General features: G+C 40.7%; 1 protein-coding gene and 1 long non-coding RNA gene across 3 annotated transcripts in view; one reads left to right on the top strand and one right to left on the bottom strand.

The window, feature by feature from the left end:
* LOC122549153 (14-3-3 protein beta/alpha-1) overlaps positions 1 to 19,017 on the bottom strand; it is a 29,267-nt gene extending 10,250 nt beyond the window's left edge. The window contains exons 1-2 of one of the 2 annotated variants that reach the window (XM_043688498.2): positions 18,875 to 19,017; positions 17,690 to 18,144 (exon numbers count right to left, since the gene is read on the bottom strand). In XM_043688498.2, the coding sequence (XP_043544433.1) occupies positions 17,690 to 17,983 (294 nt within the window). In that variant the 5' untranslated portion in view covers positions 17,984 to 18,144; positions 18,875 to 19,017. Of the gene's footprint in view, positions 1 to 17,689; positions 18,145 to 18,451; positions 18,582 to 18,874 lie in introns of those variants that run through there. The other variant, XM_043688499.2, reaches the window with a different exon arrangement.
* A 341-nt stretch (positions 19,018 to 19,358) lies between these two features.
* Positions 19,359 to 23,837, top strand: part of LOC148150155 (uncharacterized) — a 39,348-nt gene continuing 34,869 nt past the window's right edge. Inside the window, exons 1-2 of the long non-coding RNA XR_015756976.1 lie at positions 19,359 to 19,410; positions 23,126 to 23,369. This is a non-coding gene — a long non-coding RNA (uncharacterized LOC148150155). The remainder of the gene's footprint in view (positions 19,411 to 23,125; positions 23,370 to 23,837) is intronic.

Raw genomic sequence — 23,837 nt, 5'->3', positions numbered from 1 at the left:
TAATTCAAATGTTTTTAGATTTGTGATATGCAAAAATTACTATATTAATGTAAAACCATTGATTATATATATCAGCACAGCCCATTATACCAAGGAAATGGAGGATGTTAATGTACTAATGGAGATAAATTATAGCTAAAAGGGTGCCATGTTCACCAGAAATCTACAAACATTGTAGATGCTCTCTGGCAAATCAGAAGTGGCAGTACAGATTGTATTACCTTCACACAGCCTCAAATCAGATTGTTATCTCATTCAAATAATTCAAGGAATGAAATGTGTGTCGGTTAGGTTGAATAAAGAAACAAAGATAACTGGCAAATGAAGTTAAAAAATTTGTACACTGGATGTTGACATCACTGGCTGAGCCAGATTTTAGGACTGCATTTGCTAGAACTTTGAGGCAACCACCATGTGTTTGGAATTACATGTAAGTACAGTAGATTTCAGTCACTAAAAGAAGGAAATTAGTGAACCAGATGAATTTTTTTAAAATGACAATTGTTAGCCACAATGAAGCTAACTTAAAATTCCAGATTTTATCGAGTTCAGATTTCACCACCTGCCATTGTGGAATTTGAACCAATGCCCTCAGAACATTAGAACCAGAGGCTCGAGGTAACTAACTACATGACAATGCCACCACTATCTCCTAGTCAGAGTCACAAAATAAGCCCACTTACAGTAGCTACCACTTTTCTTTTAACAAGTACAGCAAGAGAGATGTACAATTAAGACCCAAATAAGGACATGGTGGAATACAGCAACTCAATCTTTATACAGCTGGCAATTGAAAAAGTTAGTTATTGCATGTTGTTTATAGAACAGGTTTACTGCACTGCTAGCCACCATAGGAAAATGGGGTCTCAGTTTTCCCAAATGTTTTGGCATTCTAAAATGGGCCAAACTACATGTTCTTGTACTGAACTGAGTACATTATGCAATTGCTGATCAGCCTCATTTAAATACCCTGGCCTAAAGGATGAATACAAGTGTAAAGTATCCCAATTCTTCCATTGGTAGGTATTAAAAATCAGAAACAGTACATCAACCCAATCAACTGAGAGCAACACAAATGAAATAATGGTAAAACTTGGAACAGACTCACTCAGCACTAGATTTAAATCTAACTTCAAATAGTAGCTATTAATTACCACATGGAAGGTATGAATGCCATGAGACCTCTGGATAGTTAAAGATTATATGACAGGTATGCAGGGCTACATTATTATATAACATGCAGCTATCTACAGTATATTAAACCATTTTGGTACGACACTACGGTTTAGTTGCAAATTCTGGAGGAGATCACATCACTAAATTTGGAAAAGGTTACAGTTTACAAAGTCCTAAAACACTACTGACACTATTGACTAACTGGCACTTCACTAAAGTTCCAGATATACCAGAATTCTTCCAGAACAGATAGCAAAATAGCTCTTGCAGAATGAAAACAGATCACAAGGTTCACTTTCAACTGTGACTACCATTAGGCCTACTCACTGAAATTCCTCTGAAGTTTCCTGTTCCTTTCCTTCAAACTGAAGAGTCTTTGCAAACGCACTCTAGGCACATCACTTAATTTCCATTTAGGTCAGTTAAGTTTCATCTTTGGAATTTGTAATGTCTTTAAGTGCCACAAAGATACAGAATGGAAAATATGATGGAGGCTTGTAAGTCCACATCATTGATTGTGAATAAGACTGCGAAGTTACAACACTGCACAATGGAGTCAAGCAAAATTGTTTGCAACTTTCGTCATAACAGAGTTCAGGAATACAATTCAAGAACAAAAGTGGATCATGGCAAGGTACCCTAAAGTTATCAGGTGCAATGACAAATTGACGTGCAAGTGGAACAAACATTTTCAGCAATATTCATAGCTTCATTTGAATTGATTGCATTGCTCAATTCTGGAAAGTGGAATACACAATCAGCACTACCAGATTGAACTTTTTTGATTGAGCTTTAAAAAGAACATTACAAAAAAAAAATTAGCCTGGTCACAAACTAACATGTGGTTTATTTCACTAACTATTGTTTCAAGATGACTGAAGTACAGTTTAGTTGACTTTAAATCAAAACCTGACAACTGAAACTGTCTCAGTACATTTAAATGCACTGCAAACTAGTGAAAGATTAATTCCTTGATCAATATTTTAATGCTTCAAAATTAGATGAAATTTTAAATTTCACATGCTTTAAGCAGACTAGCAGGCCCATAACAACCATTACCACATTCTATAAGCATAATAAATAAATTTAAATTCCTCAAGACAGACACTTTCCAACTTGGTCCACAATGAAAGTTGCAATACGTCCAATATAGAATATTAGAGAAAACCTAGTTTGATGGATGGCTCAAGAAACAACATTCAAAGGTCCGGTCAATTAACCAATTGGAAAAATAATTTCTCAACCTGTTCAATGTTAGTCCACACATCTGGAGCAGACAAGACTTGAACACAGGGCTCCTTGCTCAGAGGAACATTTCCATTGCACCACAGAAGCCCCATTAACTGAGATGTCCAATATCAAGTTGGAAATAACAGACAAATTTCAATTATCAACATGAAAAGTCATAGGAGGGGGTTACACTAAGGCTTATTCCACAAATAATCCCAAAAAAATCTACTCGGCAGCTGAAACTTATATTTAACTGCACAAATTTCACATTCCAGAAGGCAAATTCCATCAGCACATGCTGTACTCCAGAGAACAATCCCAAAATACAGAGGAACCTTGATTATCCAGCATTCGATTAACCTAATTTCAGATTATCCAAACAAGATCGCATGGTCCTCATACTTGTCTATGTTATTAGATTAGATTACCTAGTGTGGAAACAGGCCCTTTGGCCCAACAAGTTCACATTGACCCTGAAGAGAAACCCACCCCTCATATTTACCCATGACTAATCCACCTAACACTACGGGCAATTTAGCATGGCCAGTTCACCTAACCTGCACATCTTTGGACTGGAGAAAACCAGAGCACCCAGAGGAAACCCACACAGACACGGGGAGAATGTGCAAACTCCACACAAAGACAGTTGCCAGAGATGGGAATTGATCCCGGGTCCCTGGTGCTGTGAGGCAGCAGTGCAAGCCACTGAGCCATCGCACTGCCCCAATATCCAGCATTCGATTAACTGAATGAAATACTCCCCGCCTGTGTTCTTCAGATAGTAGGAGGTTCCTCTGTAGTTGAGAAACCGGAATTAACTCGAGAATTCTATAAAAGTGCCTACACTGAGCAGAATCGCCTACTTTGCTCCCAACTATCGAGAATGCAGCTACAATCTCAGATTTACCTTTCAAATAGCACAGAATTGACACGTTCTAAATCAGTTTAAAACACACCAGCCCTCTTGCAGATTATGTTAGCTACAGTGAGTACATGCCACTTCAATATATTGCAAGCAAGATTTGCTAGGGTAAAAGGAATCAGATTGATGTTAACTAGATATGGACATGTTAACTAGCAAAATTATGAAAACAAATGTACAAAATTAATCTGCCCAAAGAGTAATGACCCAAGATCTTTCAGTTGCACCAAGAAATATACTTGCCTTCCAACAGTAACAGCTGAATGTATGACAGCAATGAAGTGCATTAGTTAAATTTTTATCAAGTTAATCATAAAAGTTTAAGTCCCATCTACAATCAAGAACTTAGAAATTTGCTATTGGACAGCTCCTTTCAATAGAGCACTTAAACACACTTCAAAGGCATTTCACATGATTTAAGCACCTGCCTCCATCTTAGATTAGATAACAGCTATAAATTTAGGGACAGTTCTTTCTCGATTTCTCAACTGATTTTCCAAGATAATTATCTAACTTTTATTGTACTGCTCTAAACTGGAACAAATAAGTTCAATTCATGAAGTACTAGCACAGCAACAGTGCAGGTAAAATGAGTTATATGGTTGCAACCAGCTTTGCCCGAACAATGCTGGGACTAGTCATTTCAGATTATGTGGCTAGGCAAATAGAGGGGGATTTGAACTTGAGAGAGTGGGGGAAGGGTTCAATGAGATATGGCACAAAAGGGAAGCAACAAATAATACAACAGTGTAGCAATTGGAAAACAATAGCCAGTGTGTCAGGTAGGCGTAGAGTACAAACTTCAAACGATCAGCACATCAACGGATAAGGTCAGAAATTGCACAACAGTTTCTAAATAGACATTTATCAAAATGGATGAATTGTGCACAGAAACATCTAAGACCAGATTACCATTGCAGAAGTATTGTTGCAGGAAGACTAGACTGAATTTGAATATTAAAGAATTTTCACATTTTGAAAGGATAGAAAACTGGGGAAAGGTGTTAAGTATTGTTAAAGCAGTCATTAATACAGCAATGAGAAGACATTAGCATCAAAGAACAAGATGTAGAATCGGTGAGAACACAAGGTTTCTCAAATTGTGGCTTAAACAACTTATTTACTCGTGCTCCATCACAGGCAGGACTCTCACCACCCATATTCCCATTGTGCTCAAGCATTTCCTTCCCCATCTCTACTTTGACAATTGTGGATGAATTAAATCAAAATTTAGATGGGGTAAATAAGAATGCCAAGGATGGCAGGGGTAGTTTTTAATCTAAACAAGATGAAGGCAATCTTGGACTTGCTAGTGAGTAACAAGAAAGGATTAATCAATAACCTTAGGAAAAAGTGTTTAGGTGACAGCAATCATGATTTGATAGTTTACATTTAGTTTGAAAGAGAGGAGGGTAGGTCTAAGACGGGGGTGGGGGGGGCCTGCAGTTACCGCCTTTGCGGTTTGAATTAGTGTATCGCTGGACATCGGAGTGCATCTGGGAAAATTAACAAACAGTGAAACTCACATCTAATTTTGGAGGATCCGGTTTGGGCGAAGTTCACAACACGATCAGATAAGTTAATTGTTGTTTTAAGTTTGTCCAAGAGAAAGGCTGCAGTAGTGAGTATAGTGGATTCTTTCTTGATTATGTGTTTTTGGAGATAAGTCTCTTGATTAAACGTAAAATATAAGCCATAGCTATTAATTTAACCTGGGGCAGTGTTTGTAGAGGAATAAGATGGTGTTATTTTCTGGGTCTGTAGATTGTGAAGGAGCAAAAAATGGCCTTGCTGTGATACGTATTTGTCAGATGTGGGAGTTTAAGGGTTACTGGGATTATATCTGTCATAAATGCTGTTGGATGCGAATCTTATCAGATCAAGTGGATCAGTTGGAGACAGAAGCGATGAGGAATTTGCAACAGCATGTGATGGATTGCAGCTATTTGTGGGGGGGGGGGGGCGGCAGAGAAAAGAAGAGGAGAGAGAGAGAAAGTCTCAAACAAACAAAGTCACATAGATGGGTTAACTCCAGGAATGCTAAGAGAGGTAGACAGCTAGTGCAGGAGTCTTTTGTGGATATACCCATTTCAAACAGGTATGCTGTTTTGGAAAATTTAGGGGGTGATGGATTCTCAGGGGAACGTAGCACGAACAGCCAAGTTTCTGCTATTGAGAATGGCTCTAATGCAACGAGGGGTACATCGGCTTCCAAGAGATCAATTGTGTTAGGGCATTCGGTACTCAGAGGTACAGACAGAAGTTTCTGTGGCCAGCAGAGAAAAAGCAGAATGATGTGTTGTTTCCCTGGTGCCAGTATCAAGGATGTCTCAGAGGGTGCAAAACATCCCTACGGGGGAGAGGGGCCAGCAGGAGGTCATTGTCCACATTGGAACCAACAACATTGGAAGGGAAAAGGTTGAGACTCTGAAGGGAGATTACAGAGAGTTAGGCAGAAATTTAAAAAGGAGGTCCTAAGGGTAGTAATATCTGGATTACTCACTGTGCTACAAGCTAGTGACAGCAGGAATAGGAGGATAGAGCAGATGAATGCATGGCTGAGAAGCTGGTGTATGGGAGAAGAATTCACATTTTTGGATCATTGGAATCTCTTCTGGGGTAGATGTGAGCTGTACAAGGAGGACAGATTGCATCTAAACTGGAAGGGGACTTAGAGCTAAGAGAGGGCATGAAAAATAGTTGGCGGATAGGATCAAGGATAACCTCAAGGCATTTTATGCGTATGTGAGAAACCTGAGAATGACGAGAACGAGGGTAGGACCTATCAAGGACAGTAGTGGGAGACTGTGTATTGAGTCGGAAGAGATAGGAGAGGTCTTGAACAAGTACTTCTCTTCAGTATTTACGAACGAGAGGGACCGTATTGTAGAAGAGGAGAGTGTGAAATGGACTGGTAAGCTAGAAGAGATACCTGTTAGGAAGGAAAATGTGTTGGACATTTTGAACAACTTGAGGATAGACAAGTCCCCCGGGCCTGACGGGATATATCCTAGGATTATGTGGGAAGCAAGAGAGGAAATTGCAGTACCGTTGGCAATGATCTTCTCGTCTTCACTGGCAACGGGGGTGGTACCAAGGGACTGGAGAGTAGCGAATGTTGTGCGCCTGTTCAAAAAAGGGAATAGGGATAACCCCGGGAATTACAGGCCTGTTAGTCTTACTTCTGTGGTAGGCAAAGTAATAGAAAGGGTACTGAGGGATAGGATTTATGAGTATCTGGAAAGACACTGCTTGATTAGGGACAGCCAGCACGGATTTGTGAAGGGTAGGTCTTGCCTTACAAGTCTTATTGAATTCTTCGAGGAGGTGACCAAGCATGTGGATGAGGGAAGAGCAGTGGATGTAGCGTACATGGATTTTAGTAAGGCATTTGATAAGGTTCCCCATGGTAGGCTTATGCGGAAAGTCAGGAGGCATGGGATAGAGGGAAATTTGGCCAATTGGATAGAAAACTGGCTAACCGGTCGAAGGCAGAGAGTGGTGGTAGAAGGTAAATATTCAGCCTGGAGCCCAGTTACAAGTGGAGTTCCGCAGGGATCAGTTCTGGGTCCTCTGCTGTTTGTAATTTTTATTAATGACTTAGATGAGGGAGTCGAAGGGTGGGTCAGTAAATTTGCAGATGATACGAAGATAGGTGGAGTTGTGGACAGTGAGGAGGGCTGTTGTCGGCTGCAGAGGGACTTAGATATGATGCAGAGCTGGGCTGAGGAGTGGCAGATGGAGTTCAACCCTGCCAAGTGTGAGGTTGTCCATTTTGGAAGAACAAATAAGAATGCGGAATACAGGGTTAATGGTAGGGTTCTTAGTCAGGTGGAGGAACAGAGGGATCTTGGGGTCTATGTACATAGATCTTTGAAGGTTGCCACTCAGGTGGATAGAGTTTGTAAGAAGGCCTATGGAGTATTATCGTTCATTAGCAGAGGGATTGAATTCAAGAGTCGTGAAGTGATGTTGCAGCTGTACAGGACTTTGGTTAGGCCACAGTTGGAGTACTGTGTGCAGTTCTGGTCGCCTCACTTTAGGAAAGATGTGGAAGCTTTGGAGAGGGTGCAGAGAAGATTTACCAGGATGTTGCCTGGAATGGAGAGGAAGTCGTACGAGGATAGGTTGAGAGTTCTCGGCCTTTTCTCGTTGGAACGGCGAAGGATGAGGGGTGACTTGATAGAGGTTTATAAGATGATCAGAGGAATAGATAGAGTAGACAGTCAGAAACTTTTTCCCCGGGTACAACAGTGTGTTACAAGGGGACATAAATTTAAGGTGAAGGGTGGAAGGTATAGGGGAGATGTCAGGGGTGGGTTCTTTACCCAGAGAGTGGTGGGGGCATGGAATGCGCTGCCCGTGGGAGTGGTAGAGTCGGAATCATTGGCGACCTTTAAGCGGCATTTGGATAGGTACATGGATGGGTACTTAATCTAGGTTAGAAGTTCGGCACAACATCGTGGGCCGAAGGGCCTGTTCTGTGCTGTATTGTTCTATGTTCTATGTACACTGGCAGGGAAATTTGCTAGAACTGCTTGGGAGGATTTAAACTAGCAAGGTGTGGGGGGGTGGGGGGGGGACCCAAGGAGATAGTGAGGAAAGAGATCGATCTGAGACTGGTACAGCTGAGAACAGAAGTGAGTCAAACAGTCAGAGTAGGCAGGGACAAGGTAGGACTAATAAATTGAACTGCATTTATTTCAATGCAAGGGGCCTAACAGGGAAGGCAGATGAACTCAGGGCATAGTTAGGAACATGGGACTGGGATATCATAGCAATTTTGGAAACATGGCTCAGGGATGGGCAGGACTGGCAGCTTAATGTTCCAGGATACAAATGCTACAGGAAGGATAGAAAGGGAGGCAAGAGGGGGAAGTGGCATTTTTGATAAGGGATAGCATTACAGCTGTGCTGAGGGAAGATATTCCTGGAAATACATCCAGGGAAGTTATTTGGGTGAAACTGAGAAATAAGAAAGGAATGATCACATTATTGGGATTATATTATAGACCCCTCAATAGTCAGAGGGAAAGTGAGAAACAAACTTGTAAGGAGATCTCAGCTATCGGTAAGAATAATAGTGTAGTTGTGGAGGGAATTTTAACTTTCCAAACATTGACTGGGACCGCCAAAGGTTTAGATGGAGAGGAATTTCTTGTGTATATAGGAAAATTTTCTGATTCAGTATGTGGATGTACCTACTAGAGAAGGTGCAAAACTTGACCTACTCTTGGAAAATAAGGCAGGGCAGGTGACTGAGGTGTCAGTGGCCTGCGACCATAATTCTATTCGTTTTAAAAATGATGGAAAAGGATAGACCAGATCTAAAAGTTGAAGTTCTAAATTGGAGAAAGGCCAATTTTGATGGTATTAGGCAAGAACTTTCAAAAGCTGATTGGAGGCAGATGTTTGCAGGTGAAGGGACAGCTGGAAAATGGGAAACCTTCAGAAGTGTGATAACAAGGATCCAGAGAAAGTATATTCTTGTCAGGGTGAAAGGGAAGGCTGGTAGATATAGGGAATGCTGGATGACTAAAGAAATTGAGGGTTTGGTTAAGAAAAAGGAGGAAGCATGTCAGGTATAGACAGGATAGATCGAGTGAATCCTTAGAGTATAAAGAAAGTTGGAGTATACTTGAGGGAAATCAGGAGGGCAAAACAGGGACATGAGATAACTTTGGCAAATAGAATTAAGGAGAATCCTTAATATACAAATATATTAAGGACAAACGGGTAACTCGGGAGAGAATAGAGCCCCTCAAAGATCAGCAAGGTGGCCTTTGTGTGGAGCCACAGAAAACAGGGGAGATACTAAACAAATATTTTGCATCAGTATTTACTGTGGAAAAGGATATGGAAGATATAGATTGTAGAGAAATAGATGGTTAAAGGTGGATAAATCCCCAGGACCTGATCAGGTGTACCCGAGAATTCTGGAAAGCTAGAGAAGTGATTGCTGGGCCTCTTGCGGAGATATTTGTATCATCAATACTCACAGGTGAGGTGCCAGAAGACTGGAGGTTAGCAAATGTGGTGCTACTGTGAAGGGCAGTAAAGACAAGCCAGGGAACTATAGACCTTTGAGCCTGACCTCTGTGGTGGGCAAGTTGCTGGAGGGAATCCCGAGGGACAGGATGTACATGTATTGGGGATAGTCAACATGGCTTTGTGTGCGGGAAATCATGTCTCACAAACTTGATTGAGTTTTTTTAAGTAGTAACAAAGAAGATTGATGAGGGCAGAGCAGTAGATGTGATCCATATGGACTTCAGTAAGGCGTTCGACAAGGTTCCCCAAGGGAGACTGATTAGCAAGGTTAGATCTCGTGGAATACAGGGAGAACTAGCCATTTGGTACAGAACTGGCTCAAAGGTAGAAGACAGAGGGTGGTGGCGGAGGGTTGTTTTTCAGACTGGAGGCCTGTGACCAGTGGAATGCCACAAGGATCGGTGCTGGGCCCCTCTACTTTTTGTCATTTACATAAATGATTTGGATGTGAGCATAAGAGGTACAGTTAATAAGTTTGCAGATAACACCAAAATTGGAGGTGTAGTGGACAGTGAAGAGGGTTACCTCAGCTTACAACAGGATCTGGACCAGATGGGCCAATGGGCTGAGAAGTGGCAGATGGAGTTTAATTCAGATAAATGCGAGATGCTGCATTTTGGGAAAACAAATCTTAGCAGGACTTATACACTTAATGGTAAGGTCCTAGGGAGTGCTGAACAAAGACCCTGGAGTGCAGGTTCATAGCTCCTTCAAAGTGGAGTTGCAGGTAGATACGACAGTGAAGGCGGCGTTTGGGAGGCTTTCCTTTATTGGTCAGAGTATGAGTACAGGAGTTGGGAGGTCATGTTGCGGCTGTACAGGACATTGGTTAGGCCACTGTTGGAATATTGTGTGCAATTCTGGCCTCCTTCCTATTGAAAGATGTTGTGAAACTTGAAAGGGTTCAGAAAAAATTTACAAGGATGTTGCCAGGGTTGGAGGATCTGAGCTGCAGGGACAGGATGAACAGGCTGGGGCTGTTTTCCCTGGAGCGTCGGAGGCTGAGGGGTGACCTTTTAGAGGTTACAAAATTATGAAGGGATAGATAGGATAAATAAAGTCTTTTCCCTGGGATCTGGGAGTCCAGAACGAGGGTATAGGTTTAGGGTGAGAGGGGAAAAGATTATAAAAGAGACCTAAGGGGCAACTTTTTTAATGCAGTGGGTGGTACGTGTATGGAATGAGATGCCAGAGGACGAGGAGAAGGCTGGTACAATTGCAACATTTAAGAGGCATTGGATGGGTATATGACTAGGAAGGGTTTGAAGGATATGGGCCAGGTGCAGGTGGGACTAGATTGGGTTGGGATATCTGGTCGGCATGGACAGGTTGGACCGAAGGGTCTGTTTCCATGCTGTACATCTATGACTCTAAATCACCATGAGGGAAATCCTGGGAAAAATGATTAAATGTAAAGGATGACAAGTCCCCAGGACCGGATGGCCTCCAGCCCAAGTGATGGTTAAAGCAGCTGCTTGAGGTAGAACCATTAGTTATAACATTCCAAACTTCCTTTGATTCTGGAAGTGTCGCAGCAGGTTGGAAAATAGATGTTTATTCAAAAGAGGGAGATAAAGCAGTAAATCTACTGGCCAACTTTCCTAACATCTACTATTGATCAAGTCCACTGAAGTTATAGCAGCATACATAAAGTCAATGTTGACTGCCTGATCACAGCTTTGTGAAAAATAAGATAGTATTTAGCTAAATCAACTTTGGGAAAGTAACAAGGTAGATGAAGGGAAATTTGAAAGTGCTTGGATTTCTGAAAAGGTACTTTAAAATATGGCAAAAATTGTAATATTTTAGCATGGATAAAAGATTCATCAGCTAACGGGAGGTACAGGGGCACGATAAATGGGTATTTTGTATGCACCTAAATTGTGGAGTGCCACTGATGTAATCTTTATTTACAATATCAGTGATTCAGATGAAAAGGACTAAATAAAAAATTGCTAAAAATCACCAATGGCACCAAAGATAGGAAACTAAGGCAGCAAAGGAGAAAATCTGCAAAGGGTTAGAGGTTAAATAGGCTAAAATATGGCAGACACAGTATGTGAAAGAAACTTAAAATGGAGAGATTGCAGAATTCAAATGGTACAGAGGGATCTGGGTATCCAGGAAAGGGTAGAATGCAGATGCAAAATGTTGACTAAATTGAGGTGGGAATGGAACAAATTAGGGACATCTTACTGCTTATGTACAGGGCATTTGTGAAGACTGCATCAGGAGAACTATAACTGTATAGTTTGTTGAATTTTTTAAAAAAATGAGATGATAGAAGTTTAAGGTTTACTTGACATACCTGGAATGAAGGAGTTATGAAAAAAACTTAGACAGATCAGTTCCCCTCTTGGGGATTTGTTAGTACATGCAATTACCTTGCGGGGAGGGGGGAGGGGGAATTTGATGGGCAAAGGAGTCCAGGGCTTTGGAAGGGAGGAAAGTGAAGCAGACCACAATCACAAAAGCCATGATCTGACTGATGGGCATAAAGGACTTGAAGGCCGGAACGGCCTGTTCCTGCTCGAATCCAAAGACCCATGTCAGCAGTTCTATAAAATTGTAAACATCTTTGCTTGGACTTTTTTCAAACATTTAGGACAAGTCAAAAGGCCACACTAGTATTTCACACAGAAGGTTCAGTTGGTTTAATTAATTTGGTAGAGGGAGAGTGAAGAGGACATTCTATAGATCTTAGTAACATACAGCTCCATATTGTATTCCTTTTTCATTTACTGGCAAGTAGAGAAATTTACTGATTGCCACCTAGCGGTCTCCAAACATGTATATTCATATTTTTCAAATGGAAATTGCACTCATCATATTGAGTTAGGAATAAGTGGCCAGTTCGAGATCGTAAAAGTAACATACCTACATTCCAATTAGATTTTATTAGCTATGATATATGCTCAGCTGTGTAGGTTAATATTAAAAAGGCCATTTGGAAAAAATATTGCAAGGTCAGCCATGGATTGCCAAGTTGAGTGTGCATTGATATGGAATAACCAAGGAATCAGAGCTTGTGCATATAAATAAATGTTTACAGCACAGATGACTATAGGGCCCCTGAAATAGTCCAAACTTCTGCTCAAAGAATTTCCAGCCAGAAAAAAAATTGACTATCCCCAACTTGCCAATTTCAGCATCTTCCCATCACCAGTGCATCCATTCTTTGTTTGCCTCCACCAAAAAAAAACTTACACTTGCTCACATTAAATTGTATCACCCAATGGCCAAAGTCATAGATACGTTCTATGCTTCCCCCCAACTTATGGGCAAATACTTCCAAGAAATTGTTCAAACAAATGTGATATAAAAATATAACATGGATCCACTCTGAACAGAATTTATACTACAGTTTCAGTAACAATTCTAGGATGTACACTGCACATTAGCACAAAGACAATTCTCATTTTAGACATTTACCAGCATTTAAAAAGTGTGGAAACAGGCTGTTCTGCCCAACTCCAAACACATTCACCATTTATTTCTGTAGTTGTTAATCTGCTTAACCACTCCATCACATCAACTCCTGTACCCATAATAAAATGTTAAGCATCATCTTTTCTGGTGCTACCCATTGTAATGGTCATCTTCATTCTTCAGATCAAGGAGCACTGCAACTGTTTTAACAAGCACTTTGATTTCTACAGGACCTTTCACAACATCAAGGAGTCATAGCATTTTCTATAGTCAATGATGTTCAGCTACTGTAGAAGACGACCACACCAATTTGCATGAGAAAATCCTACAACAGAATGAGATGTTTTTGGTAAGTTGGCTGATGGAAGATAGCTGCCAGGATGGCTTCAGAAATAGCACCACGTAATCTTTTACATGTCCACAAGATTGCACCAGGCTTCTATTTAACAGCCAAAGACAGTTCTGAAGAGTCTACCAAATTCAAATGTTAACTGTTTCTCTCCTCAAATGCTGCCAGATCGGAGTTCCTCCAACATTGTTTCAGATTTCCAACACACCGTATTGTCTTCAACTTAAAACAGATCTGCCAACACAGCTAAAATTCAAAAGATGAAGGCATTAGCTATCCATAAGATCTGCATTACTTTAAAGAAAAAAATTAACCAATGGCTCTTTACCTGCCTCACCTAAGCCAAGCTCAAATGTCAAAGATTGATCAGTTCAGTTGAAAGTGCCACTGCTATCCACTTCCCCAGTTACTGAAAGGCAGCACAATCACCTGTACTAAAGCCATTCCTCAGTGAACTTGGCATCTAACTCCTAGACTATATTCAAAACAGAACAGGAGAATACAAAAGCCACCTGAGCACCTCTGCTGTTGACAACTGTCAAGCTCAACCAACCACCTACCCTTCATCTTCAAAGTCCTTAAATTTAAATCAACTTTCAAGTATCAAATACTTCCATCGCTATGAATTTTCACAATACAGTGGCACAGGAGGACATCCAGTTTGTCATGGCTGCGCTGGTTATCCAAAGGAGCAAATCATCTCATGCAATAGTTCTGCTCAATTTTTTCCTTTTCAGATAGTGATCTTTCTCAAAAGCCTCAATGGAAAGGCTCTCCACAAATCAGTCCATTTCCAGAACCTATTCGCAAGTGTTTATGTTCTTCATGCTTCATTGCTTCTTCTACTAAGCACCCCAAATCTGTATTCACTTATTCTTAATTCTTCCAATATAAGCAGCTTTCCACAACTTTGTCCAAACACAAGGACATAAAATCTCCTATCAAGTTTCTATTCTACAAAGAAAAAAAATCCCAACTGTTCCATCAGTGGAAGTGAAGCTCCTCATAATGAGAGCCACTTACACAACTTTTCTGCATTATACTTTCATAGCCTTCTTGAAACCAAAGCCCACAACTGATACAATATTCTAGTTGTGGCCACACCAGTGTTATGCGTGGGTTTAACCAAAGTCCGTGCTTTTCTACCCTATTAATAAGACTAGTACGCTGCATGAATTCTCTCCATTAGCCCAACTCTTCTTAAAAAGACTTTAAAATCTACCTGTAGCCAAGCTTACCTTAGTTTGTCTTACTTTGACTCAACATCAAGTTGGGTTTCACGTTACCCCAAAACTATGGGAAATATTCAATGAAGTTAAAAATACTATATACAGAACTGCAATTATCTGATCAACTATCCGAAGTTCAAATTATCTGAACAAGATCAAGGTCCCATAAAAACGCTATCCATTATCCGAACAAAGTACTCCCTGCCCATTTTGTTCGGTAAATGCACATATTGAAAAGGCGAGTTTCAAGACTGCAGTGAAGTTGGGGTATATCAATCTTCAAAACCTGGATAACTGCAGGATTGGCAGATACACAAAGCAAGCTAGCTCTATTTTACAGAACTAACCCAGAGGTTTCAGAACAGGGAGTTACTGTAATGTGTATATGGGAACATCCAAAATTAGCGTCACACTATATAAAATGTTTAAGTGAATTGCTTAAAATTGCCCCAGCTTGGGAACTAAGGGGGGAAAAAAAAAATCTATCTGAATTCAGTATTTTGGTTAAAATTGCAAGATTTAGCCAAACTCATGGCTGAGAAATCTCACTATGAGTATAATTTTACTTAATTCAACCAAGATTCTTGGTCTTAGTTACAGATAATCCAAAGTAAAAACAGCAAGTTCAGCAAGGTAATAAAAAAAGATTCACCAGATGTCAGTCACGACTTTATAAGTGTCCTCAGCATGCAGCAAAAAAAAAGGAAAAAAAAATGCTAAGAAGGAAGCTGGTAGAGGGGTGCCAAATAATATAGCCCCATAAGTTGATTAACATTTACCAAGATTGACAAGCCCAATTTCAAGATTTAACCCCATGTAGAATTTAGGTTTGCTCAAAAAAACTCACTCATTTGAATTTTTAAAAAAGCTGATTTAAGAGCACATCAATGCAGATAGATTCACCAGAATAATAAAGTGGCAGTTGCAACTGCACAGAACCCAATACTTTAAGTGAACTGAAAAATTCCAAGTTTTCACAAAGGTTAGCAGAAATTCAGAACGCGTCAAAAAGGTTACAGAAGTGGAGACCATTGAAATTTAGTAACCAAAAAAGCTTTAGATACAGGTATTAAATATTATGAACCAACAGTAAACCGGGTTGAGGTGCATATTAGACATTGTTTGATCGAATCAGAGGGTGGCCTAGGGAAGCAGAAGAAAGCTAAGCTCAAGCTAATTGGCTAAATGCTACAACAGTGGAACCAAATTATTTTAAATTACTCAATACTTAATCAGTATTCTTTTTCAAATTTCTATTTCAGTAAATTTAAAGATGCACAAAATTCCTCCAAGCAGGAAAACAAATGAAAACACCAGAATCAAATAATGACAAATCTTTCAATAACGGTGGTCAAAACAACCTGTAGCTATGAAATCAAAAATAGAATTCTTGCTTGGCTACTGTAACAAACATTGTTTAAGACCACTTTCTTCGAGCCAAGAAAAAACAGAATAATTATGACAACCAATTTGAAACCTTATCTGAATGATGTAGCTAAGAATCAAGCAGTGCTTTCCTAGGTGCTGTACTAATCAAAACAGCATCTAAAATGGTACAGTGTTAACCAGAAACTTTGGCTAAGCATAACTTGAAATTTGCTCAACATACTGAACATTTGTTTTACTATTCTAGCTAACAGTTGATTTCAAGACTTTTTTTTAAAAAGCGCAATAATTAAGTTATACATGAACACAGCATTTTTTTTTAAAAAAGTGCCAATGAGCCACAAGCCAAATGCTGTCACTAAATGGGGTTTTAAGAAATCCAAACTACATGTAATTGGCAATTGCATTGTTCCAGGTTTAGGTCCAAAGCAGCATTAATCATAATTGCTTGAAACTGAACAGCAAGAAACTAAATTAGAAAACAAGTAGTATTGTCAGCCTGTGTACTAACTCCTCAGATCTTCTGAAATCGCAGATGCAAGTGTCTAGAATTAGAACTGATAGGGAACTTGTTGGTTAAGTCTTCAAATGTCTCCTCACTTTGCAAGTGCTGCAGTTAGCTATTGAAAATCGATTCTAGCACTACATATTACAGCGAAAATCAGGGATAATGCAGGGGAAGCAGCAGGAAATGACTTCATGATGCAAGAATTCCTGCCTCTCTCCCCAGCTGCAACAACAACCCTACAAGGAAAAGTTCACCTGAATCCTCTAATAAAGAAACGAGGCAGCTGCAAAGTCACCTCCCCTATCCCCACCCTTTCCCAGATTACAAACCAGTGATTAAACAAATTAACAATTTGCAATAGCTCCCTAGCCGTAATAGCCCGTTGTCACAACCATTTCTCTTAGGGTGACTGGTAATCAGCAGCTTTCAAAGACTCCCAAACCGCCGAACCCAGCCAGTAAAACAGTCAAACATTTCAAAAATAAAACGCAACCAAGATGCGAGGTTAAACAAGGAGGTAGATGTGCGTGTACATAAACCCAATCCGATTAAATAGCGAAAGTATCATCGCTAGGGTCGAGGCTCAGGTATCTAATTTCTTCCAAAAAAAGGGAAAAACATTTGAATTGGAGAAAAGCAAGTAAAGCGTAAAACCATGGCCGGGAGGCGGTTTACTGCAAGGCCTGGACCAGCAGCAAGACGAAATACTGGCAACGCCCAAAACGAACTGGCTGCGTTTCATTCACCTAATCCAGAATCTCCCCACCACCAAAAAATAATCTAATATCGAGCCCAGCATCAGGTTTCTTGCAGGAACCGTTAAATTATTAGATTGACAGGAACAAGGTCAAAGCGGAGACAAATAAATGCTGCGGTGGCTGGATAATAAGGATTGTAACATCTCACTTCCCCACCCCCGCCCTCTGAGCTGGATTCGAAGATCTCACTGAACCACCGCAGATTTCCTCCATTTAGAAAGGGAAACGAGACGGTAGAGGAGAGACAGAAATTGAACATATAAAACAACGCAGGCCGCAACATTTCCAGACCATTATACGAAATCGAAACTAAGAAGTCGCCTGTCTCCTCCCTTTACCCTGAAGAAAATCAAGAACCCCCTCCCATTTTGAGGAAAAAAATCAAGATTTAATTAAAATACGAGGGGTGCAAGATTATAAATGGCGACCTGCCCTGTGCCTTAGATGTTTTAAGTATATAAAGAAATGCAGATAAGTTGATGGGAGAAAGGATTCAACCCTCCACCTCTTTTCTCTCCCCCCCCCCCCCCATTGATACTCGAATAGGACAATGAATATTTAAGATAAATTTCGGCAATGTAAACGCAAGTTTACATCCCACACCAGGGGGTTATGTAAACCCCTTTTCCTCCCCCCCTCCCCCTTCCTCACCAGTACATCATTGCAGATGTCCCGCAGCTCGGCCTCGATTTTCTCCCGGTATTCCCGGGCCATCTGCTGCTTTTTCTCGTTGCTCTCGGTCTTCTGCTCGATGCTGGAGATGACCCGCCAAGAGGAGCGCCGGGCCCCGACCACGTTCTTGTACGCGACCGACAGCAGGTTGCGCTCCTCGTTGGAGAGCTCCAGGCCCTGCTCGGTGACCGCTTTCATCGAGGCCGCCATGTCGTCGTAGCGCTCGGCCTGCTCGGCCAACTTGGCTTTCTGCACCAGCTCGTTCTTGTCCATGTTGGTCCCGGAGGTGGGGATGAGGAAGAGAGTGAATTCGTGTACACGAGAGAGAGAGAGATTGGAGTGATTGAGCGAGAGAGGGGAGAGAGAGAGAGAAAGAGGGAGGGGAAAGGAGGATGGTCTTTTCTCTCGTCTCGGTCTGGCTTGGCTGTCGGTCTCTGAACAGTGTGCAAAAAAAATGGAGGGGGGGGGGGAGAAAGAAAGAAAAATGGTTACGACTTATCTTAATAAATCAACCAGCGTGAAGATAAAATACCTCCTATCCCATTAGAAATAAAGACTTTACTAGTTGGATACTCATACCTATGGAAAGATTTAATTTATTTTTAAAAGCTCATGCTATTAACCGATAAGACTCGCCCTCCAACCCACGCCCCCCACCCCACAACGGGAGGAGGGGGAGTGAAGAAAAAGGGAGATAGTTTTTAAAAAAACGCCCCAATTAATAACTGGAAAAAAACGTACCGAGCGAGGAGCGAGCAGTGCCCGCCTCGGTATCCGGGACAATATTATCGGTGGGTCGTGTGGATGGAGGAGGAGAGGGAAAGAGGAGGGTCTCCACTTCCCCTCAGAGCCGCCGGGGGATGGGTGGGTGGTCAGTTTAACAACCCGCGGGGGCCTGTACCTTCTCCCTCTCTCTCCCCTGGTCTATGGAGAGCCACACAAAAAGCGGCAGCTTCCCTCCTCCTCGGCTCGGCCCGCCCCCGGTACAAAGCCTCCATTTACCGACTATCCGGATTCTTGTTTTTTTCTCCCCCACCCCATATCTACCTCCTGAATGAAAAAACAATGAGGATCCAAAAAAATACACCCGCCGTTCGTGTATACTGTTTCTGTATTTTTTCCCCCTTTTGACATTTAGATCTATCTCCCTCAAATTTATGATACCTGTGTCGGTCCAAGTGAGCCTCTAACGGTGACTCTGTCGCTAAGTGAGTGGAATGAGGAGGAGCTGCCGCCGATTCACTTCACTTCACTTCACACTGGGTGGAGCTGATTGGTGCGGGCGGGCGGGCGGGATTTTTTTTCCTCTCCCCCTTTCCCTCTCAGCTGATTCCTGAGTGGATTCTCCGGCCGCGACGGGGTTTCCTCCAATGGGCTGCAGGGCGGGATGACGTCAGGCGCTGCCCGGGCAACGGCGGCATGATTGACGTATTAAATCGATTATGTACATTAGAGGCGAGAAAAGGCGCTCTTTCTTTCTCTCTCCCCCCCCCCCCCCCCCCCCATCTATCTGCGCTGCAGCAATCTTGTCAAGCCCTCCTACCCCAAAATGAGTAATCCCCACCCACCTCCGTCTATCTATGTCTTGGGACGGAGCTTGTTGTCAAGGGATCTTGCCATTTTTTTGTGTCTTTTGCGCAATGCTACACGTGTGTCGAGATACAGCAGAGGGGCAAAGAGGGCACTTAACACACCCAGCAGTAAGCAGTATCACAGCTCTGAACAAACAATGCTAGGAGGGAGGGTTAAAGGCGGCTTGTTTAGAATGACAATTTTTCACCACCTCTCCTCGATGCACCGCAATCTTCTTAAGACGTTGCATAAAACTATGCAATAGGATCATGCATAATTTAAAAAGTAAGGCAGCTTGGACTTTGTGCAGGTGCCAGCTCCTTGCATTGAAGATAACATCCACCCTAATTCAATCCCCTACCCTGTTTTACTTGTGCTATGTAAACATTATTTTCTCCAAGCATTTATCTCATCTTTCCCCCACTCCGCCAACCTCTTCAATGTCATAACTGACTCAGCTCAATGGCCACTCATTATTATACATAACTATACCAATAATGCTCTGCATTACATTTCTCTAACCATTGATTTAACTTTCTGGTACTGTTTTTTTTGTTTCTTGCTTTCGATTCGCTGACCAGCAATAATCCTTCATTATGTGTCCTTTAAACGATTATTGTTAGATTCTCCTGAACTTTCTCTGCTGCAGCAAACACAATCCCAGTTTTCCCGTTTCTTGTGATAACTATAATTTGTCATCCTCGTAAATTTACAACATGGTGCCTAAAACACAACACAATATCCTACTATGGTTCTTCCAATGCGTGGTGCAGATATTAAATACCTTTATTTAAAACGAGTATGGCGTTGGTATTTTTGAAATTGATTTTTCCAACTGCAATGCTGCTTTTAAAGAATTTGAGTATCAGCATTTTTGATCAACTACTTTCACCCATCCAGGTCTTTTAGAAATGTATATTTAAATTTTTGAGTCATTTAGCAGGCTGTCTAGAAAAAATGATGCAGTATCTTTGGGCTGTCAACTGCTTTTACTTTAATCAGGCTTTTAAGGAAAACTCCTCATATAAAAACAAAAAAATGCTGGAAATACTCAGCAGGTGAGACAGAATCTGTAGACGGAAACAGAATGTTTTTATTTGTCCCCATGATATCTTAAGTGCTTCACAGCATTAAAGTACTATTGACATAGTTACTGCTGTATACAGACACAACAGTAAGATTTCACAAACTAAATGAAATACACAATAATAATTTGTTTTAACAATTTTTCTCATTGATAAATATTAGCCAGAAAATCTATTCTTCCTGCTTTCTGAAATCCTATTGTTTGTGGTGAAGATAAAGCTGCATTTGCCTGTTTCCAATTTGACATTTGGAAGCTTTGCCACAATGTCATCTCACTGAAACAAGTAAAACAGAAATGCTCCAATAAGGCAGTATATAGGTTCATATTGCTGATTTCTACCTATTGCCTCTGAATTGTTGTCCTTTATAAAACTACAACAAGTGCTGAAAATAAGTATACTGCAACATTGCTTTATTTTGATTTATAGAGGCTTTTTAAAAAAATTAACTTGTGGGATGTAGGCATTTCGTTGCCTATTCCTAATTGCCCTTGACATTGCTGATGCTTTGAAAAGGTTGATCCTCTTACTTTATTTGTAGTCTAGTGCTTCTCTCATGTAACACTTCCTTTACCATCTCCACCCTGTTCCCTATCAACTTCACAATCTCAGGCTTCACAATCCTGCTTGCTTTTTTTCGATAATCCCATAATTCTTTCAAACTCAAGACTCCCAAGGTTTGACACCATTTTAAAACAGTCTGTAAACAAAATTATCCCAACATCACAAATTCACATTGGACATATAGTTTTTAAACCTAAAGCAAACAAACAATATGGGGTGAAAGCGGAAATAGGATACTGAGTAGCCATGATCACATTGAACGATGGAGCAGGCTTGAAGGGCGGCCAAATTTTTGATGTTGCTATGTTTCTATAGTTTTTGTGTGCACATTCTTTTTCAAAGTGTGCATTCACAATAAGCTGTATGCTCTGGATTGGTTGTTATTCCGCTAATTAATTTGAAAAGTTTTCTTGAAAGATCCATCTTGATTTCCAGTATCCCATTTTCTCACTGTCCCAGCTACTGTGGTATCAAAGCTAAAGCAATTGATGCCATCACATCTACACATGCAAGGAGTTTCAAGATATAAATTCCCCGCTTTAAATGTGAGATTCATCCTACAGCTTTTTTTTCTTTTATCTATATTATGAACAACGTTATGGAAAACACTTTATTCCATGTTCTGGCTCTACAGCCCTCAAGGTGACTAATTCTGGGATGCAGTCCCTTGGGAGTGACAATTAAGCCACATTGCCAATGATAAAATTTAGCTGAGTACTTATTCTTCACGTATGATCCGAGAACAAAATTGTGTTTGCAACCTTTTTGAATATGGTGGCATCTTACCCAAGCCTAAGTTAACCTATTCTTGCCAAACGTCAATAAATGGTGGTACTTTGAGTAGCATTTAATGGATAGCAATCACAGCAGGAACCTGAGTTGATGTTGTACTTCCAAGAATGCTGAGACAAGTTGCATATTGTCTGCATTGCTACTTTGGCTGAAATGGGCTAACTCAGCATAGATTATGGATCGAATTTGGGAGCGATCTAATTTAGTATTGCAGATGTACAGCTGATCATTAAATTCATGAGTGGCAGGATACTCTCCTCAAAAACAGAAGTAAGAAGTTTAGCTAACTCCCTCCAACTATTTAAATGCATAGGTCCTATTACTGGGGTCATTATATGATTTAAAAAATAGCAAAGCTGCTAATCCTGGATAATTAAATGATCATAAATGTGACTGATGTTTTTGGGTAAAGATGTCAATGGACAGGGAACAAAGAAATATTGAATTGAATTGAAGTATAGATCAACCATGATCTACATGAATGGTGAGCTGATCTGTAGAAGTGAACACACTTATTCAGTTCTCAAGATTTTACATTATTGTACATTCTTTCAAATATATTCCCCCTCCTCACTTTGATAATGTGCTTTGGTATGGCAGAAAACATTTACAAATGCTTAACAGACATGTAAATCCAAGAAATGCCAAGCTAAAGGACCAAAGCTTCATTAAGAAGTTGGAAGAGGGAGGTATAGAGACATAAGTTTTAGAGGGGGAGTTCCAAACAGTAGGGCCTAGACAAATGAAAGCTTAAAAGCAGCAAATGTAAGGTGAACAGTTAAGGGCATGAGCAACAGTTCAAAATTAGATATATAAAGAAGATGGGGGTAGGGATGGTAGCGGGGATACTGAAATATGGCGGAAGAACAAAAAGAAGGTATTTAAACACAAGGATACAAACTTAATTCTGGGGAACTGAGACTCAGTGAAATTCATTGAAGTGAGATGTGATGAACAAGCAGTGCTTGGTGTGGAATGGGATGTTTGACAGAGCAGCATTCCAAACTCAGATAGAGACCTGATTGAGAGTTTCAGTGGCAGATGGGCTGAGAGTGTAAAACTAAAGGAATAAGAGCATAAATTTAGCCAGTTTAAAACTTTTAAATCTTTTTTTCATGCTCAATTTACTTAAACTGTAACTGAATATCACCTGACTCCAAGTTTTCACTACCCCAGAGTACCTGGTCTCGCTTGTATTTCTACTAAACCCAAATGCTATGCTAATACTTAAATTATGTTTGCCTTCTTAGCTTTAGCAGAGAAAGCCAATATCCAAGCAACTTGATTTTGAGAAGTTCACTTCAGACCATCAGGGACAAATTTTAGGAAATCCTTTAGAATTTCCAGTGCCATTTTTTATTTGCAGTAAAGCTAATATTTTCTCTCCTGTTTTCACTTACAGATACCACACCCAAATCCTTGTTGTTGCGGTTTAAAAATAATCCAGACACAAGCCCCCAATCTCAAGTTATGACTCATTTGGGAAAGTGCTCTGATTATCAAGCCCCACCACTCCCATGGTCACCACAGAAGTAAATTATTTAATCAAAGCATGCAAAGTCTCTGATCTACCTGCCCAATGAAATCAACTTAACAGAAAACACTGACCAGGTTCCTGAATTTAAGAAGAACTACTTTTATTACAAGTAAGTAAACTCTAATTACAACTAAATAACTCCAGATTATCAACATATGGCTGTACAGGTTAAAACTCTGACTCCTTTGTAAAATCCTGTAAACACATAATGACATAGGAAGGGAAAAGGATGAGATTCTGAAGGGAGATTATAGAAAGTTAGGCAGGAATTTAAAAAGGAGGTCCTGAAGGGTAGTAATATCTGGATTACTCCCAGTGCTACGAGCTAGTGCGGGCAGGAATAGGAGAATAGAGTAGATGACTGCATGGCTGAGGAGCTGGTGCATGGGAGAAGGGTTCACATTGTTAGATCATTGGATTCTCTTCTGGGGTAGAAGTGACCTGTACAAGAAGGATGGATTGCACCTGAATTGGAAGGTTACTAGTATACTTGCAGGGAGATTTGCTAGAGCTGCTCGGCAGGATTTAAACTAGTAAGGTGGGAGGGTGGTGTGGGACCCAGGGAGATAGTGAGGAA

This window comes from Chiloscyllium plagiosum, unplaced genomic scaffold (genome assembly GCF_037043375.1).
Source record: "Chiloscyllium plagiosum isolate Xiang-an unplaced genomic scaffold, Cpla_swu_hap1 HiC_scaffold_4, whole genome shotgun sequence".
Lineage (NCBI taxonomy): Eukaryota > Metazoa > Chordata > Chondrichthyes > Orectolobiformes > Hemiscylliidae > Chiloscyllium > Chiloscyllium plagiosum.
Note: the sequence above shows the minus strand (reverse complement) of the source record. Positions and strands in the feature narration are given on the sequence as shown.